At 27.5% G+C, this 21,502-nt stretch overlaps 2 protein-coding genes across 3 annotated transcripts; both read right to left on the bottom strand.

Moving 5' to 3' along the window:
- Positions 1-4,574: 4,574 nt before the first annotated feature.
- LOC113363615 (WD repeat-containing protein 89-like) lies at positions 4,575-11,517 on the bottom strand. Of its 2 annotated transcripts, none has more exons than XM_026606105.1 (8): positions 11,407-11,517; positions 11,052-11,199; positions 10,720-10,949; positions 10,483-10,655; positions 9,445-9,720; positions 5,221-5,312; positions 4,906-5,008; positions 4,575-4,834 (listed from the first exon to the last, which is right to left on the bottom strand). In XM_026606105.1, the coding sequence occupies exons 1-8, from the start codon at positions 11,432-11,434 to the stop codon at positions 4,700-4,702; spliced, it is 1,185 nt and encodes a 394-aa protein (XP_026461890.1). In that variant the 5' UTR covers positions 11,435-11,517; the 3' UTR covers positions 4,575-4,699. The 2 variants fall into 2 exon arrangements, with proteins under 2 accessions (XP_026461890.1, XP_026461891.1); XM_026606106.1 differs by having other exon boundaries at positions 11,334-11,429.
- Positions 11,518-12,779: 1,262 nt separating this feature from the next.
- LOC113363324 (27 kDa hemolymph protein-like) lies at positions 12,780-20,073 on the bottom strand. Its single transcript, XM_026605818.1, has 7 exons — positions 19,859-20,073; positions 15,680-15,870; positions 15,473-15,585; positions 14,514-14,677; positions 13,421-13,571; positions 13,210-13,336; positions 12,780-13,092 (listed from the first exon to the last, which is right to left on the bottom strand). The coding sequence occupies exons 1-7, from the start codon at positions 19,893-19,895 to the stop codon at positions 12,982-12,984; spliced, it is 894 nt and encodes a 297-aa protein (XP_026461603.1). The 5' UTR covers positions 19,896-20,073; the 3' UTR covers positions 12,780-12,981.
- Positions 20,074-21,502: the final 1,429 nt, after the last annotated feature.

Here is a 21,502-nt window from a genome sequence, read left to right as displayed (position 1 = left end):
TTTGGTCGAAAAAATTTTGGAAAAAAAAATTTTGAAAAAAAAAATTTGGTCAAATAAAATTGGTTCAGAAAAACTTTAGTCAAAAAAATTTTTGGACAAAATAAATTTGGTCACAAAAATTTTGGGAAAAAAATTTTGGCCCAAAAAATTTTGATCAAAAAAATTTTGATCAAAAAAATTTTTGGACATAGAAATTTTGGTCACAAAAATTTAGATCAAAAAAATTTTGGTCAAAAAAATTTTGGTAAAAAAAAATTTTGGTCGAAAAAATTTTGGAAAAAAAAATTGGTTCAAAAAAATTTTAGTTAAAAAAATTTTTGGAAAAAAATTTTTGGTCAAATAAATTTTAGTCAAAAAAATTTTGAAAAAAAATTTTGGAAAAAAAAATTTTGGTCAAAAAAATTTTGGTCAAAAAAATTTTGGGAAGAAATATTTTGGTGAAAAAAATTTTGGTCCAAAAAATTTTGGTCAAAAAAAATTATGGTCTAACATTCACATCTGAATTAGGTTATGCTATGTTTAGCGAAACGAGTGAGATATCAAGTACCCTGAAAAAAAAAACTCCGTTTTCTCTCAAAAAAAGTTTTTCTTCAGATTTGAATATTAAATTTTTAGGTTTTTTTTGCAAGTCATTCAAAAACTATGTATTTCTAATGCACGTCGGGAAATATTTGTACAGTAGTTTATACTGCAAATCAGTTAGTTTTATCGATAGTAACCATTTCGTTGCCAATATTTGACTATTGTTTTTAAAATGTTGCAGCGAATAGAGCGAATAAATTCAAGTTTTTTTATAGGCTCAGAAAAATGTTGATCGAATTTCTACTAAAAACGTTCACAAAAAAGACGAAAAGGTTAATTGATCTATTGCCGATCTAAATAAAAAATGATTGTACTACTAAAATGACTATTATAAAGTAATGGAAATTTGGAGTTGTATGTAGTTTTGCATTTCGCATTAAAAAAATTAAAATAAAGAACAAAATTTAAAAAAAATGTTACATTTGTACAACCCATGCTAAAAATAAATTGCTTTTTCTTTTTAATTAATACTGAAGCTTTTTCATGAACTCAAAAGTCTGAACTAAAATTAAGTCAAAAGATTTGTTGTCTGAGCGCGGAAATGTTGTAATTGCAAAAAAATTACAAAATTGCCACAAAAAGAACAAAAATATAAAATTGAAAAAAGTATATATTTTATATATTTACGAGTGTATATTATAAGTGTTTATAAATATTAATACAAAATGAAAACAAATAATAGCTAAACGGAAAAACTAATTTACTTAAAAACTTTAATAAGAAATTTGGCACTGCTTTTTTATATTAGCTGATCAATATCAGCCGTTTTTTTTTAAATTTTGTTCTTTATTTTATTTTTTTAATGCGGAAAGTAGCAACTAGTATGCAGCTTTGATATGTTTTACTCAGTTTTGATAGGTGGCACTTTTTTATGAATTTCATGGTTGAAATTAACACGGGTCCACAAAAAAAGTTGTCTAGATTGGGTATGTGACATATGTTTTCCGATGTATTTCCAATGTACTTTTACCGCTGAAGATAAATCTATAGTCAAAATTGGGAGGCAAAATGTGAAAAAACATTTAAAATCTGGCACAATCTTCAATCCAGCATTTTTTCTGAATTAATGAATTATTATCCAGCGACTTTTGTTTTGAGGGGCTGTGAAATTTTTCGCACACATACGTACTTCCAAAAAAATAATTTATCATAATTTTATTTGGGTTTTTTTCAATAGCGAAAATGTCCCTGTGCTGACATGAGATTTATAAAAAATTGCGATTTTTACTGAAAAAATACATTTTCTAAATCTGTATAATTTTGCATGGTAAATGGCAAAGAAAACATTTACATGAAAATAGCTGTTTTATTAGCTTTAAACATTTGGAATCACAATTAAAATTTGTTCACATTTTCTTTTTCTGAAAATGGAATATAAAACACAAGATACTGCAAAAGATATTATTCTTTATTACCAAAATGACGAAAGTACTACAATTATTCTTTCATATCCAAAAACAATTGTATAGTTCGCCATTTGGATCATATACTCCTTTAAGCATTGCATCACTATTGAGCTAACTTACTTTGGTATTGAAAAGCACATCGCCATTTTCACGCTCTAATTTGTCAGGAAGTCTTTAAATTCACGATTTTTTTAATTTTTCTTACAATATTGTTAAACTAATATTTAAATTAATATTCCTTTTATCAGGAAATGCTATTTCTGCGAACAGTTGTTTTTACCAGTATTTGACGTGTATATACTTGGCACCGCGATGGTGGAAATTGGCAAAACTGATATGACCTGATTTTTTGACGATTTTTTTGCTGTCGATTGGTGTAAACTAAAATTTTTTTGCTCTTTTCGTTCTCGATATAAATGGGTGGGGCCAAATTCGGTGCTAACTATATATATAGTCAGCACCGACCCCTCTAAAAATGCAAAAAAATTAAAATTTCTTTTTACTATCGTTATCAGTGATTTTTTTGCTGTCGAATGGTACAATTAATTTTTGGAAAAGTTTTTCCCATCATAGATTTTCACGCATAGGAAAATTCCCATTTTTGCCAATTTAAAAAAATTGACAAATTTGAAAATGCCCAATTTTTTTGCTCGCTTACTTAAATATAAAACAAACAAAAAATTTTCAAAAAAATTATTTTTTCACCCCTTTTCAGAGAGGTTGCCAATTTTTTTGGGTGTCTACAGGTCACTTTTTCAAAAGTTTAAAAATTGTCTCGGAATCTGTGATTTTTTTGCTCTGCGATACAAAAAAGAAAAATTCAAAAAAATAAATTTTAATTTTCATTTTTTTCGTAGTATGGAAGCGGATCGCAATCCGCTTTAAATATGCTTATTTTTTGCCCAATTAAGTATATAACAAAATCATCACCAATACCTTTACAAAAATATGTGCTCGATCGGAATTAATAGTCTCATACCATATTTATATGAACTTGCTAAAATGTAACAGGAATCGCGGTGCATATATATAGCCGTCTCACTCGCTCAATAGCGTATAGCTTTCTCACTCGCTCATCTACGAGAGACCCAGTGCGTAGAGACTCTCTACGCCGTAGAGTCTCTCGGCGGCGGGTGGCCAAACACGCATTATTTATTTACTGAAATTACTGAAATATTGTTAACTAATTGATTCATTAAGTCTGTTTTGGGAGTAAGTAAATAAATGGAGCATCGTAGTACTTATCATGAACGCAAACTATTCGTTTCTATACTACGAAAAAAATCAAAATTAAAATTTATTTTTTTTGAATTTTTCTTTTTTGTATCGCAGAGCAAAAAAATCACAGATTCCGAGACAATTTTTAAACTTTTGAAAAAGTGACCTGTAGACACCCAAAAAAATTGGCAACCTCTCTGAAAAGGGGTGAAAAAATAAATTTTTTGAAAAAATTTTTTTTGTTTTATATTTAAGTAAGCGAGCAAAAAAATTGGGCATTTTCAAATTTGTCAATTTTTTTAAATTGGCAAAAATGGGAATTTTCCTATGCGTGAAAATCTATGATGGGTAAAACTTTTCCAAAAATTAATTGTACCATTCGACAGCAAAAAAATCACTGATAACGGTAGTAAAAAGAAATTTTAATTTTTTTGCATTTTTAGAGGGGTCGGTGCTGACTATATATATAGTTAGCACCGAATTTGGCCCCACCCATTTATATCGAGAACGAAAAGAGCAAAAAAATTTTAGTTTACACCAATCGACAGCAAAAAAATCGTCAAAAATCAGGTCATATCAGTTTTGCCAATTTCCACCATCGCGGTGCCAAGTATATACACGTCAGTATTTGACTGACAACAAAATTAGCCTTTACAGCCGTATTTGATAAAATGTCTAGAAAAGTAATCTGTAGTTGAGAAATACTTTCTGCGGCCCGCAGAAAAACATCCGGCGGGCCGCGGGTTGCTCATCCTTGTTTTAGAGGATGTGCTATTGAAATATGCATACGAATTAGGAATGCGACATCGGTCGCATGTTTGGTAAACTTTCGAAAATAAGGTGCAGTTCAAACAAGTAAATATATTTATTAATTCAATTAAATTTAATATGAACAAAAATTTTTCCCCTGTAACCCATCATGGTTTACCACTTTTCCACTTTTCCAAAAAATTGTTTTGGAATAAAAGTTTTTGGCTCAATTCTTAACATGTCAAAACTCTACATGTTTCACTCATTTCAAAAGCGTTCAAAAGTTTCGTTACAATCTTCATGAAGCAATACTGAAGTTCTAATACACGAAAACAATGATGGACGGTTAGCCTAAACCCCTATAAAAAGCTAAAAATTAGTTAAAAAGAAAAAAAAACTTCAAAAAGAAATAGTTTTTTTTAAAACAAAATCCATCAGCTAAATTTTTTTAATAGGTACAGTAAAATTTACTGATACTTTAATGAATTGAAATGTTACTACTGACACAATATAGTATCCACTATTATTTCTAATTAAATTAAATATTTTTTAATTTAGTAGTATAAATTACCACAAATATTTTTACTGAGCATTTTACAATGATGTATTATTGCTGCAAATACTAGTCAAAATTTGCACTTGAACTTGCATTTTGACTTCATTTATAATGGTTCTTTTGCTTCATCTCTGATAATATCATCTATTTATCCTATATTGATTTTATATAAACAGTAGCATAATTATCAGTAAGGTTTTAACTTATTTATCTTTTTATTCGAAACTATATTTGTATTCTTTTTTTCATTCAAGTTCACAGAATTTTCAGGTTTGAACACTGAAAGTATTCCTGTTTCGCCACCCATAATGAATAATTCATTCTAGAAATAATGAAGAAAATAATCTTGATATTCATAAAAATTCTAGTTACATCACAATAAATGAAAAATACCTTTTCATCAAAGAATGAACTGCAAATAATTTGCTTGTTATCAGGAAATGATATTGCATGTTGAAGATTTTCCTTCCCCAATAACAAACCTTCTAAACATTCTCTAAAGTAATTAAAAAGCATAGTTACAATAGAAAATTTAATAATGCTTAATAACATTATCAAATTAATAAATATGAAATTTGAATATTTTATCAAAAAACAAACATGATTCACACCTTCTTGTTTATACATATTTACAACATTTTAAAAAAGATTAATTTCTATGAAATACATATTTAGACAAAAATTGTTTTTCTATAAGGTATGCCTCACCCATTTCCAGCATTAGATCCGACTATAACCATCACATCAGAATCTTTTGTTTTATGAGTGTTTATTAGATAGCAGTCATCACATCTGATTCTCTAAAAAAATGATGTAAAAATAAGTAATGTAAAAATAAGAAATGATTTATAGGATATTTCTCATTTAGTAATAGTATGTTATATATATATATATATATATATAACAAATGTATTCTGAGTGGATAAGGTATGCTTCACCAATTTCCAGCATTAGATCCGACTATAACCGAGTATATCGAACAACTTAATACGGATAACACATAATGCTAATTTAGGTTATTTTAAATTTTAAATTATAACACACAAATGATGAAACAAACCTAGTCTCGAACGTTTGTAAAAATTATCATTTAATAAATTAGCGCAAAAAAGAGTGTTGTTTGTTCATATTTCCAAATTTATATATATATATATATATATATATATACAGTAGAACCTCCTTATTCGCGGGGGATACGTTCCGCAAAAATGCCGCGAATAAAGAATCCGCAAATACAGGGTGGCATTTTGTATGGGATTACGGGGAATACGTTCCAAGATGACAAATAATCCGCAAATAATGAAAAGTCCGCAAATACAAGATGACATTTTATATGGGAATGTAAGGTATACGTTCCAAGGTGACAAAATAATGAACAGTGTATATATATAAAAAAAACTATATTATTATTTATATAAATAAATATTAAAACTATATAAATGCATTTGATTAATTATACTATACATTAAACACTTCCTTTTTTTTAGAAATAGGCAAAGTTTTGAAAAACTTTGTAATTTTTTCTTGCTCACTAGGTTTCAAAAGTGTCTTTAATTCAGACTGATAAACGGCAGTCACATCTGAAATTTGCCTCTTAAAGAGAATACTTCTCTCCATATATTGATCAATGTTCTTAAAAAAATCACACAGATCATTTGCCATCTTTAAACCTTCACTGAGATGATCTTATTTTATCTCCCGATTTTTTTTTATCGATCGTACGATAGATCCATTAACATTATATCAGCGCGATATGTATGCGAAAGACTTTAAGGCGTGAACGATCAAGTATTTCTATCTTAATTTTAAGGGGCAACACTGACTTTTTCTTGCCCAACTTTTTTTAGTTGACATGTTAATTTAATTTTTATTTATTGCTATATTAATTTAATTTTAATTTTAATGTTTAATTTTAATGAGAAAAATTAAGAAATAAAGCATGCATATATGATTGATTCATTCATTCCCTGTTTGTTGATCAAAACTTGATCAAAAACTCTGATAACTGAGAAGACGGCGAACGCAACGCAATTATATAGGTCAAAAAGACGGCATTTACAAAAGATATTACATTTCATATACACTGGAATCCGCGAATAACGAAATTTTTAGCCGCGAATACAGGTATCGGGTCGCAATTTTTTTGGCCGCGAATAGCGAAAACGCAAATGAAGAAGCCGCGAATAAGGAGGTTCTACTGTATATATATATATATATATATATATATATATATATATATGTATAGGCTATTCTAAAAGAACAATAGCACATCCCTAATGATCCACGCACCAAATTAATGAAAGATTATTTCTTGAAGACAAAAGATGTGGATCGATCAAAATCGTGATCGAGATCTCGTTGGCTTAAATGAGATAGAATACTTGTTTTACTACTACTAAATTAATACTTGACAAAATCCTTAATTACATTAGTTGACTTTTTGTTATTTGCACGAATGCTTAATTTGTTTTATAATTTTCAAGGAACAGGCTAAAATATTCTTCTAATTCAAGCATTTTTAATTAAATCAAGATTTGTACTACGATGTACATTTAAAATGTTTATTTATCTATACCGATTTTCTTGTTGATATCGGTACGCATACAATGTTGATGCCGGTACGCATACAACGACAGATGTCTATTCACATACACGACGTCTAATCACAATCGGCCCGTATAAAAATGATTTCATCGAGAGCGAATGACGAATCATTCACAATCACTCAACTCGGCCGTAACGCACGGAGGGTGTAAATCCGTACAGTGCACTTTCAATAGAATTGCGGACTATTCAAATGCTAAGTAAGAGCTGAAATTTTTAGAAGATTTATTTTTATTAATTTGGAAGTATTTGAACCCTTGGGAGCAAAGAAATTCAAAAATGTCCATATTAAGGACCACCCTAACACAAATATATATTTATATATATATATATATATACTAGCTGACCGGGCAAACGTTGTTTTGAAGTAAGGTATATTCTAAACAATTTCTAGAGAATCGAAAATGTTAATATACAATGCTACAATGAATGCTATATACAATGAGGTATTATAAACCGCATTAGTTTGTCTATATTTTGTCAATACAATCAAACTAGAAGTCGTATACACTTTCTTATAGAAAACATGGTATAATCCAATTCTTATTGACTTATTGATTACGTTTCAAGTTTTTCAGATTCTTTTTGGATTCTGGATTTTTTGTATAATTGTGAATAATATTACTGAGCTTAAACAAAATTTTCAAATTTCTGTGAGGAGAGATAGAAAATAAATTAAGTATTTCTTCTTTGACCTGCTTTTTGAAAAGTTTCAAGAAACATTCAATAAATCAAAGTAAATTTAATAAAAAGTATATATGTGGAGTAGGGCGAGGCACAAAGGTCCATTTTGACTTTGAGCAAATATTAATTTATATTATAAAAATCAAACCAATTACATCACAACAAATAACACATTTCAAACAAAAAATTATCTGACTACGTTCAGTAAAACTGTCAGCTACTTCATCATTGTAGAAATGTGCTTTTTTGCTGTTTTTCAAAAATTTGTTATCTAGACCTTTTCACTCTATACGCGAGATAACTTGGAACGGCCAGGTGGTAAAAAGGTTTAATGTCTTATTTTAATTTTAAAGGTATTTTACAAAATAATTACATTTTACTAACTAATGCTAAAAAACTACCAACGGAAGAAAATACTTATATTATGGATTTTCAAAGATTACCGTTTATCTCCCGATAGCAAAGTCATGAGAATCAAGGTTATAGCTGGTTATACATCTTTTTCCCTCTACTTTCAAATATTGTTGTTAAACAATGCTTAACTTTACTGGTTTTTGACACATTGGTGGTGGACTTTTTTAACTCCGGACCTTCATATATTACTATCTATTCTTCGATAAATTCTGGGAAATTATAACTGGGAAAATGTTATTCGACAAATGTCCCTTTTATCGATACCAAATTTAAGTTCTGAATTTAAATAACATAAATAAAAAATATAACCTAGAAAATGTTTTATAAATACCAATGAGTATATAATTATACAAATGAGATCTTTCAGAGCACAGTGTTTGAGAAAAATATGATTTGCAAAAAAAAGTGCTACAGCGCCAAAAAGTGCATTTTCATATTAACATTTCAAAAAAGTTGATATTTTGAGTTTCTAGTAACACTTGCGATCCGTTTATTAACGTTTTTGTGTATAAATATAACTACAAACAAAAGTACTTACAACAATTTAATCATAATTAAATAATATTCATGTAAAGCATCCTATTAAACGTAATTGAACATCATATGTCAAAATGTTGTATTAGCCACTGTCCATTGTTTTATTTAAATTATGCTCCTACAAAAATTTTCAAATTATAAATGTAAAGTTTTTACGCGATTTTGAAATAATTTCTCATCTTTCCGGCAACCTACTGATTAGCACAAATTTTTCAAGACTGAGACTGGCCAAATCGGTTTTGCCGTTTTCGAGATATATATATATATATATATATATATATATATATATATATATATAGTTCTTATAAGGCGATACATCAAAGAAAAAAACAAAGATTTATAAATTAATCTTTAATTCCAAACGTTTCGATATTCAATTTAATGCCATCATCAGTGGATATTAACTTTGGTAGCTTACATCTAAAGATGTGTGTACACAGCAGAAAAAATTAGCGCTAACATTTATACAACTAACTTGTCAACACAATGAATTTTCATCCTTTTTTTATGTAAAATGTAAATGAAATAATGATAATTTTATTTGACAAAAATGTGAAAAGTTAAGTTATTTCTGCAATGATTTGTATGTGATACATTGATGTATTGCCCTATAAGAGCTTACTCATATATCTCAACATCAAAAATAACTACTAAATCATATATATATATTTGATAGAACAATAGCATATTCACTTTGGTAAAATTAGTAACACTCGATCTCCTGAAATTTGCAATCCTTGAGCAATTTTCCATATCCCATATTTGTAAATCATTGGTATGAGTAATGCATGATATATTTTCAGAATTATTTTTTCCTTTAAACCAGTTCAATTTCTGTACTGAGCTCATTGTATTATATGTATATTGTAATGAATCATCTTCATTTGACTGACTTATGTCAAAAACATTTATTAAACCATCCGTTGAACCACTCATCATCAAGTTGCGCTTGTATAAATGAAATTGAACCTAAAATATATATTAATTATATACAAATACATTTCATAATAATAGAATTGTTTTGAAGAATTCACAAAAAAAAACTTTGTAAATCAAACAAATTTATTACAGCTACATGAACAAGTTACAGGTAATACCCACATAACACAGTACTTCTATAACATGGTTTAAGAATTGAGACCATCCCCCTCACAACATGGTAATATTAAGGCAGGTTTGCTATTTATTATTCGAGCTCGTATGTTCTATCTAACTGAGTTTAAAATTGAGAAAATGAGCATAAAAATTTAATGAAGATAACTTTGCATGTGTTAAATATATACATTTTGCTAAAAGCAAGTAATAGAAAATTGAACAAAAAACTGCTCAAAGGATGAAGACATCTTGCAAAAAAATAAGGATTGCATCGAATAGCTTACTTGTTAGTTATGTCAAAAAAAAATTATATAATTCATGTATTGTGGTGTTTAACTTCTTAAAAAGTTAATAAATGTTACAATATTTCCTTGTTTCCTTGAATTCTTGAAAAGTAACCCCTCTTTTCGTACTAGTTCTTTGTACCTTATAACACGGATTCACATAACAAACTAGTTTTTTTTTAATGTAACTACCGTCACCTGTAATTAATTATGTGCCCATACTTAAACCTTACATCTCATTTTTAAAGTTTAATTTAAATTATGATATTTCAAATAAACAAATATATAAATGGCCATAATAATTAATCATTATGAAAATTAATCAGAAACAAATACAAAACCACAAACATACTTGTGTTATATCATCATCATGTGATTCCCAATAGCCACCAAGTAACTTTGTACTTCTTGAATCCCAAAATAGAAGAAAAGCGTCGCCATCAGTATGCTCAGTGCCAGCACACAACAAACGACCAGATATATCTTCATCAAATGATAACAAAGGTGTTTTTGTCGAATCTTGTCCTTAAAATAGAAGTATTATGCTAATTAAATGCCTAATATATAGTTATATAATAATGATATTAACCTTTTAAGGTGTAGCATGATTGTGCTGTATTTCGCAAATCCCATTGTTTAACTGTGCCATCCAATGATGAGGTATACAATAAATTTTGATCATTTTTGTCGAATTTTAATTCTGTAATCCCTTCCTCATGTCCTTTTATTGATGTTAACTGTATCAGTCCATTATCATTTAATTTATATATAAGACAAGAAGCATTTGAAAGACCCGCTGCTATAGTTAGATCACCATCTCTATGTAATAAATACTCACATTACGATAATCCACATTATCCATTGCATATCATAAAGCATCAATTTCAAAAGTAAACTGATTCTAATAAAAAATTCACAAACCTTTTTACTGCTAAATGTAAAATATAGTTCTTTGACAAAGATACTGCACATTCTGTAGCCACCACGTAGGCAAGTTTAGAGTCATTTAAATCTTCCATTTCATGGGTCGAATTTAGATTCAAGTTTTGAAAAAGTTTATGTTGGCAGTCTACATGTTTTAAATAAAAGATAAAAATTGTCTATAGCGAGTGGTAAAAATATCTGAGTAATTGTAAGAAACTATAAATAAAATAATGCAAATATAAGTAATAAGTAATAATATATATATATATCATAATTTACCAAATCAAAAACATTACTTAACAGCAAGTATAATCAATATCTAAAATAATTATTTGTTTTTAAATATTGTTACCGAACGGTTCAAGACAATCGTTCACCATTATTGCATTATCTTCCAAATTATGGCAATCGTCTAAATTCTGCTAAATAATAGTACAATTAATTATTATTTATTTATATTTATATTAGCTTCAACATTGTTAAAAGTATAAAATAATTTTGATGTGTTATGGTAAGTTTGACCGTATATACGAAAATTTTGGGGTTATGAAGAAAACGTGCCGTCGAATTGACAGCGAAGATACCAACCACAGTAAATTTACATGAAGTTCAATTTTTTGTTAAGTCAGTGGTTTCCAAACATTTTCGCACCGCGCCCCAAGCTCTTATAAAAACTAGTGGGGCGCATGGCATCGTGCCTGAAGGCAAATTGCTAGAACTTCTCGTACCAAAAATTATTATTTTACATTTTTGAAAAAATTTTACTTCGAAAAAATTTGAGAAAAAATTACTTTTTTTCGAAAAAAAAATTTTTTTTTTGAAAACAAAAAATTTTTTTAAAAAAAAAAACGTTTTCTTCATTTTGACATATTTTGGAAATTCTGAACTTTTTTTCAAAGCAATCGTACTCCTTGAACTGCATAGAGACGAAATGTCAAAGCGCGTAAGTGCCGCGCCGCCGTCTAACGGAATAGCAGCATTGGTGCGGAACCCATAGAAAATAAAAAATGTTATACTTATTGTCAAAATCTCCATAAAATATCTGATTATTCGATGTGCATATGTCTAATGATCATTTTTGACCGCCAAATGGCGTTTTTTTGACTTATGCTGTTAAAGCACTACGATTGCTTTGAAAAAAAGTTCAGAATTTCCAAAATATTTCAAAATAAATGATTTAAGATTCTATCTTAATCTAAGATTTAATATGGTTCGAAATGCTATTAAAAGTTTCAAATCATTGATCAACTTTTAATGATTATTATTAGTGACTATTTTTAATTACTCGAATTTTGAATTGCGGTACGGGAAGTTCCAGCAATTTGCCTTAAGGCACGATGCCCTAATTGCCTTAAGACAGAATTCCACTTACAGCTAGTTATTATACTGCAGTTCTGGATTATTTGTTTCATGTCCTCTGACAATAAGTGGACATGGCAGCTTGTATACTCAATTAGTCGTATTCGTTTTTTTTTTTAAATATAACACTGTATATGTATTCTTCATTCCCTTAAAATAAATTCAATTTGGTAAAAATAGATAAAAGAAATGAATAGTAAACAACCTCTATGTTTTATGTTAATTAATTGATAGATTTAGATATTTATTATTAGATTTAATACTGATTTTATATTTTAACTAGATGCAGCAATGCCCAAAAAGACTATTTTAATTTTAAATTAAAAACATATATTGAAAGTAAATGCAGAAAGTATTACTGTGCGTTTATTTACATCAAATAACAAAATACATAATGTCCATTTATAAAGATATAAAATATAGAACTAATTATTAACCAAGTGAGCTATTTTCTGTTTAAACCATATAAATAATAACTTTAAAGAGTATGCAAAAAATACAGGTCTATAGTATATTTATGTACAACAGAACTTATGAAATTAATTTAAATATTAAGCTATGAATCGGTCTACTGTAAAATTAAGAATAAACCTATGATCATGACCAAACTGTGTACAACAGTTTTTCTAGCATCATTATGACTGTCTTCAATTCTATCGTCCACCGAACGCGCAGTCAACTGAAACACAGGATTATTTATAAATTGCTAAATTATCAATTAGAAAATTAGTGTTATCATTATAAATCATAAGTTTTATTATTACACGTGATGAATTTTTTTTGTTTTATAACTTACAGGTTTTGAAGCGCAAGGCGTTTGTTTACGGACAAATCTGAACAGAGAATCTACTATATTTGCAGGAGTAGGTTCTTCGCACTTTTCAAGCTCAGTCACAATACATTGTTGTAAATTTTGGATATCTCTGAAATCAGCATAATAAGTTCATTGTACTACAATAAACATATGATTGAGTATGTATTCACTTATTTTATTTATATTTGCTTACTGGCATTGTTCGGCATCTAATAACAATTTAGGTAAATTTTCTATTGTTGGTGTCTCGGTTGGGGCATATTTTCCCATTGTTGAATTGAAACAGCTCTTGATCATTTCTTGTTTAGATTGAAGACATTCTGGACCTCCCTCAGCAATAAAAACTTAAAAGAAAAATATTTTTTATCACCATTGATACTAATTTTTGAAGAGGGCTATATTTGGAAATAAAATGTTGAAAAAAATTATTTTAATCCTTCCGCTACTGTAGTGTTTTTTGAAGGATTGACACTGCTGTACGGAATAGCATCGTTATCAATAAATTTGTATTCAAAAATAAAAAAACTATATTCCTAAGAAACTAAAAACTAATAACGTATTAGAATTTTCAATAATTTAACTATACAGAGATAAATATTGAGTTAGAAGTCGACACAACGGATGTCGCTGCCAATAAATTAAGAGGTTTCTCAACATAAGCAACAATATCGATTGTAAATCAAATATTCCAGCATCCTAAACAATTATTAATATAATTGAGATAACTGGAGCGTGCGATTTAAATAATTACAAAAATATTTTACTTGTATTGACGAAATGAACAACTAGTAAAATTTTTTGAGAAGGCAGGTCTAGCGTCACTGGATATCCAATAAAAAAAGTAAATAATAATACATTTGGAAGTCAAAACTGAACATTAGATATATGTACATCATATTATCTGATATTTTATAAAGATTATAATAATAAGTACAAATTTTCTGTACGTTTATATGGGTTTGGTACCAATGTTTCCACGTTAGATGACTACGCGGCGCTTACGCGCTTTGGTATTCGTCTCTAAATCAACTATGCTTTAAAAAAATGTTCAAAATTTTCAAAAAAAATCAAAATTAAATAAAAACTAATTTTTCAAATGAGTCATTTTTTTCAAGAATTTCAAAGTATCTTATAAATCTAATTTTTCAAAGTTTTGAAAAAAATTCAAAATATTTTTTTAAAATTAAGTTTTCTGTATGGAACGTTTTTATTAAGTTATTAAGGCACGATGCCATGCACCACTAGTATATATTCATCGTAAAAATATAGCAATAACTTCCACTTACGTGCTATCCTGTCACCCTCTTTAAAGCATATAAAATCAGCTAAACTACTAGCTACTGTTTCGAGTACCCTTTTATTTTCACGTTCTTTGGGTTCCAAACAAGGTTCTAATGTAGCTGTGAAGTTAAACACGCATTGCTTTATGTCTGGAGATTTTCTGCAGTATCTAATGAAAAAAAAATTAAATAATATTATTCTTAATCAAATAATATACGAATAAATTTTATTAAAAATGATTTTGAATTAATTTGCGTACAGCGATTGCATTTGATATGCGTCGTTTATTTAAATTTTCATTCAACATTTCATTGAGCCATGCAATTAGAATTAAAGTTTTATTTATAAGATATTTATAACATGATTAATACTTTGATATATGAATTAGTATTTTGAATGAAGTTCCACGAATACAGAATTTTATTTCTTATATGAGATAGCGGATTGATACTAAAGACGCGATTAAAAATATTTGCCTTGTTTAACCCTCCGTCGGTCGGCGTGGTCTGGCCAGACTTTTTTCGACTTCAATTAAAAGAAAAATACTTCTAGTAATCCTGTCGTAAAAACTCATTTTCCTATATAAATGCATGTATAATGAATGGTGATCCAGCCAGACCTTTCCGACCGTTCGAAGGTGAAAAAATATCAGACCGATGGAGGGTTAATAATATCGACCTTAATTAAATAATAAACAAGTATACTTCCACTAAAATCATAAATTATTCCTAAATTCCTATATCGTTCATTTAATTTGTGTATTATTTTGCGCAAAGCGATTGCATGTGATTTCGTTTGAGCTAAAATCATTTAAAATTTATTTATCATTACATTGATATTTCAGTTTTTAAAAATCCTGCATATTATTTCTATGATTTATCAGTTAAAATCATTCATTAATTTGTTCCTTGCTGTTTATGACATATTTGGTTCCACAAAAGAAAAAATATTCTATACATCGTACTTTTTGAAAACCAGATCGAGGTCACCGGTAGGTTTAGCATCTTCGACTTCTTTTTTAAAAATTTCAACATTAATTTGACTAAGAATGCATGCCTTCAAATCTTCAGTGGCGGTCTGTAAAAATACATTGACATTTAATTAAAAATATACATGTTATAATAATATAATCAAAAATAAGTAAATTGTAAATTGGTTTTCAAATAGTTACCGATGCTTTTTCAAAAGCTTCGTCACCCCCGCTATTCTTGCGACATTTTTCTTTGAAAAGCTTTTTAGCTTCCTCTTGTTTTGGCAAATCAGCCGTGTTTATCTGATTTGCCACATCTGATGGTAAAGATTTGCTTAATTCGTCCAATGAATTTGGCAAGTTATCCTTTCCAGAAACATTTAGCACTAAACCTATAAAAATTATATTAATATTATAAAAAAATAATCAAAATAAGAATATAATTTTTTAGGAAAAATATTTTAATAAAATTAAAATAAATATAATTTAATAACGCTACACATATGAAATGTGAGTGATAAAAATTAATTCAAAAATATTTATGTATATGAATTATTTTGAGAAAAATGAAATTTTCCACAAAATGCCGGACTATCGAGCATTCCGGACTGTTCGGTGATTTCATTCACATAAATCATTTTATAAAACGTATTGCTCATTAATTGTTTATTACAAAAAAAATTGAATTAAGTATATAAGTAAAATGTGCAAATATTTTGTTTATTAACTCATTGATACTGCGGCGTTTCAATAGTAAGAAAAAGCGTTAATAAAAGATATCAGATATTGAAAATTATCTTACGTAATCAGATATCAGAAATCCTTAAGTGTTAAGTAATTTGTTTCTGTGTCTTTTTTACACAAATATTATAATAGTGTCGATTAAAATTTTTATGGTAAAAATAAACCATTAACCCATTAATTGATCTATTAATCTACTCCAAAAAAAATTTAAATGGTTTCCTGATTTCTTATTACGTACACATTTTATAAAACGAATGTATTACTCATGTAATAATACATAAATCGCAAAAATGTTATATTTAAAATAAACGCGTTATATATTGCTAAAATGTTTTTAGTATTCAATATATGATTCACTGCAATTGCCGTTTTAATTATAAAAAAAGAAAACATTTTACAAAAAGCATTTATTACTCAATAATCATTTATCGCAAAAATGTTATATTTAAATTAAACGCGTTATATATATTTCTAGAATATTTGTTTTATTTACTCATTCAATGAAATTGCCGTTTTAATCAATAGGAAATTGTTTACATAAGATATCACAAATTCCTAGTGTTCAGATTGTAATTTCCCTTGTTTTGCTTATTTTATATACAAGTAGTAAACATTAATTTTTTTGATTATGAAAGCGATTTGTTATCTGCTTGGTAATTAGTATTTGAACAGGATATTTAAAGTTTATTTGTACCAAAACGTATGCAAATCAAATTGTGTACTGAACGAAAAATTCCCGAATTCGAAGTGTTTATAAAAAGACCAAATCTATAAAACAACTACACAACTATGTAAAACTATCGAGATATACATAGTTTCAAGTTATGAAACAAAAACAAATTAGCGCTTATTGACTTTGTATAAATTGCTGTCTACGGAATGTTTGATTGATTAGAAAAGAATCATGGGCTAGGCTAAAAACAATATTTCAACAAAAAATACCTTTCCTATACTCAGTATTCGAACATTTTACTGTGTGATAAATAAACTATTTAACAATAAACTATCAGAATAAAACTCATATATATATATATATATATATATATATATATATATATAATTATAATACATATATAAGATTATAATACATATTATAATCGATCACATACAACTATATTCATATAATTTTTTAACTTTCCGTAGGGTAAGTTATTGTAATGGGCCGAAAATCGGAATTGAAAATCATTCATTCATTTTAGAAACTTGTATTCTATTTTATAGCCTATACAAAATTAAAATTAAGTCTAATCTTGTGAACAATATGCGGAATGATGTTAATTTGTTTTGAATATGCATGATAATTTTCAATTTAAATTTTGTAATCGTGTTTTAATTATGTTTTCACTATAGCTCATAGAATACTTTTATTATTCTGATTTTTACATATAAACTTAATAAGAAAAATTGAAAAAAATTATATTGCATTAAATTTTCAGATAAATACATTTTTTATAACTTATCCTAAATATTTTTTTGGAAGCGAGTAATCTCCAAAATAAAAATAGGATATTCAAAATAAAAACTCTTCGAAATTGTTATAATTTTATTTTCAAGACCACAAGCGCAAGGTAACGATTTCTTAACAAGTTCTATACAAAATTAAGTGTATTAATAATTAGATTTTAAAACACTTGCAATGTGAATGTGTGTTAGTTTAGTCATAGACAATTGCTTTTTTATCAATCCACGTGCTGTATGTTGAAATTTACATATCCTATAGGATATTTACTATTAGAAACAACGAAAAATATATGTTGAAACAATGTGATATAAAGTCTAATATCAAAGGCCATTGATAATATTTTAAGTTCAACGCTCTTGGAATAAATATTCCGTAGTTAACCAAACTATTTGGATCATTGTCACTGATAAATAATAAAAAAGTTTTATATCGGTATTTACTAATGATAAGAAACTTTCTAATTGTAAAATCCAAATTTGAAAAACAACGCTTATATATTATAAATCAGTAATATTGAAAAAAAAAATATAATAAAAGTACAAACTGTAGAATGTACAAGTCACGAACAACGATTAACTTGGTTCTAACCAGGTAGACTTTGAACATTGATTTGACTGAGTAATGCTAATAATTTTTAATATTTTTAATGCAAATACTTGCATATTTTTTATTATCTAGATTTAATCGAAACCTATGAATCATATCGTTCGGAACATAAATGTGTTGATCGCTTACAAACCAAACTTTGTACTATTATAATCAGCTGTAAGTGCATTTGCGATTAATTTTGTGATCACGTGAATAATCTTATCTCAAAATGACATTGAGTAATATACATTAGTTCAAAATTTTATTTTGACCGTAATTTAAAATTATCGATGATCTATTGAGATGTTTAATTTATTGTACTTAATACTACGCGTGGCCGATAATATGTGCTAGATTTCAAAGTAATGAAATCCAATATATACTGAGACTTTTTAAACTTTATACAAATTATGGTAATTTTTTATAACGATTTTGAATTGCATTTTTAAATAAGCATAAGCGAAGTACCATCGGGTAAAATATTAGTATCATTACTTCAACGTTGGAGTATAAATATAAATTTATAATTGTACTAGCTAAACGACCAATACTTGGAATTTCAAAAAGATAAACATTCATTTATATATATATATATATATATTATATATATATATATATATAAATATATAGACTCAACACTCAATATAAGTCATCATTCACCTGAAATAATATAACAAATTCAGTAGCAACAACATAATATTTAGAATGAATAAAAATAATGTAAACCAAACCAGATAAAAAATTTTAAAATATAAAAATAATAAAAATACAAAATCGCATTGCCATAAAAATTTGTTAGTTATTTAATTCACACAAAATTGCCATATAAGGATTTTATTTAAAAATAAAAAATGTACCATAATTTTGTGGCAAAGTTTTTGCATGTGTATTTTAAAGTTTTTCTCTAGATTTGTATACGTTATTTTTAATACATATTACTTTGTTGCTACTGTATTTATTTTTGTATTATTTTAGCTAAAAGTTGACACATTACATAAACATTAAAATAAATAATTGTTTATTTTATTATTTTTCAATTCGACGTATTGACCGTTAATAATACAATTATGCGAGTTCACTATAAACCAACGATCATGATCTAAATTACTTATCAAATGCTATAATCCACTTTTTGCAATAATTTAATGAAAATGATAAATAATTATTATGAGAGTGATATAATTTCTATACGAATTAATTACCTTTCAAAGTTGTTGCTAAACAATTAAATCATTTTTCTCAACGTTTTTATAGAAGATTTGGGAAATACATACTTTTTGTATGATCAATTATGAAAATAATTTTGGCAATTCATATTTAAAGTTGTTGTATAAATTTATATTTAAACACAGGTTAAAATCGCAAAAATTCTATCTATGCGTTATAAATATATCAAAATAAAACAGTATATGAAAATTTAAACAAAAATTTATTCGATCGTTAATATTTGATTCAGTAAATAGCTTTACGTATCGTTTTTAATTGATTTAATTTCAAGAGCAAAAACGTAAAATGTATATCTTGTGTAATTATTCCAGTAGACTTTCAATTCAATTAATAATAAATAATTTAAATGCATAACTTACTTAGTACAAGTATAGTGCTAGCCAATATCGCCTTCATGATAATTTTATTTTGTTTATTACCCACTCACTAAACACTGCTATAATTAAAAAAAAATTTTTTAGCGAATAATATGTTCTAAAAATGTCCAAATTCTTTTTTTACAAATTGTTAAAGACCACGCTAAAACTAATACTGATACATATGAGATAATTTATCGATGATGCCCAGTTTAAAGGTGACCAACGAATGACGGTGGCATTGCAGGCAATTTATTCATTTTATACGGTTATCAAGTAAACGATTTTTAATTAGAGAGCTAGTATACAAGTTGATGGAAACACTCAAACTTATTGAAGTAAATTAACAAGTTAAGGACGCGTCCATTAATCACGCGAGCGAGTTTTTAAGGATTTTTGACCCCCTCTTCTCCTTGGTGATATTCAAAATTACCCCCCCCCCAAACATCACGTGTATTTTTAGTTGCATGAAAAAACAAAATTTTTTTATTTTTTTTTGAAAATGTTTGAATTTTTCAAAAAAAAACAGTTAAATAATAAATACATGTGATATCTTACTATACCCCTCCCTACCCACGTGATATTTCGTGATTTTTTGTTAAACTTTCCTCCCCCTATAAACCTCACGTAATTAATGGACGCCCCCTAACTGTAGTGTCATGACGAGTATATTCGTCAACCAGAGTAAGCTGAAGATATCTGATGAAACAGATAGATTTATTTTACAAAATTGAAAATGTTATTAAAAGGTTTCACTTCTTCGGTTAATACGCTTAACACGGTTGAAATAAAATCAAAATAAATTCTGTTTAATTAGCCTAGATACAAAAAAAAAAAAAATTCTAGCTGTAGAGTGGAGCGGCGCACATAGAAATTATAGACTTTGGAATCGAGTTTTGTAGTAATCGCAAAACATTGAAAATAATTTTGGCATACCTTAGAAAAAGTGGTTTATATATATATATATATATATATATATATATACAGTAGAATCCGCTTAGTATGACATCGAAGGGACGCCGAAATCTCGTTACACTAACCGGTCGTCATTATAAGCGTACTGAAGAAAAAATTCTAGCTGTAGAGTGGAGCGGCGCACATAGAAATTATAGACTTTGGAATCGAGTTTTGTAGTAATCGCAAAACATTGAAAATAATTTTGGCATACCTTAGAAAAAGTGGTTTATATATATATATATATATATATATATATATATATACAGTAGAATCCGCTTAGTATGACATCGAAGGGACGCCGAAATCTCGTCACACTAACCGGTCGTCATTATAAGCGTACTGAAGAAAAACTTTTTAATATGCAAATATATTACATGTTTCAGTAATTTAAAAGGAAAGCCTATACAAACGTTTTAATCTTATATATAAAAATGGATCGCAAAATGTGTTGGTAAGCGCATAACTCTAACAACGCCTGGACCAATTTGGCCAAATCTTTTTTTAAAATGTTCGCTGAAGTCCAAGGATGGTTCTTACGGCGAGCAAAAATCGAATAATTGCCGGGAAAACCCTAAAAACAGCCCTTTTTTTCTTTAATCGAGTAGGCAACGCAATTTAAAAAAAAAAAAACGATGATCCATGTCATGACATTTTGTGTAGTTTTTGATAATCTAATATTGAATATATTTA

This window comes from Ctenocephalides felis, unplaced genomic scaffold (genome assembly GCF_003426905.1).
Source record: "Ctenocephalides felis isolate EL2017-DRISC unplaced genomic scaffold, ASM342690v1 CF-g0.4_SCAFFOLD_00845, whole genome shotgun sequence".
NCBI lineage: Eukaryota > Metazoa > Arthropoda > Insecta > Siphonaptera > Pulicidae > Ctenocephalides > Ctenocephalides felis.
This window is presented reverse-complemented; position numbering and strand designations above follow the sequence as displayed.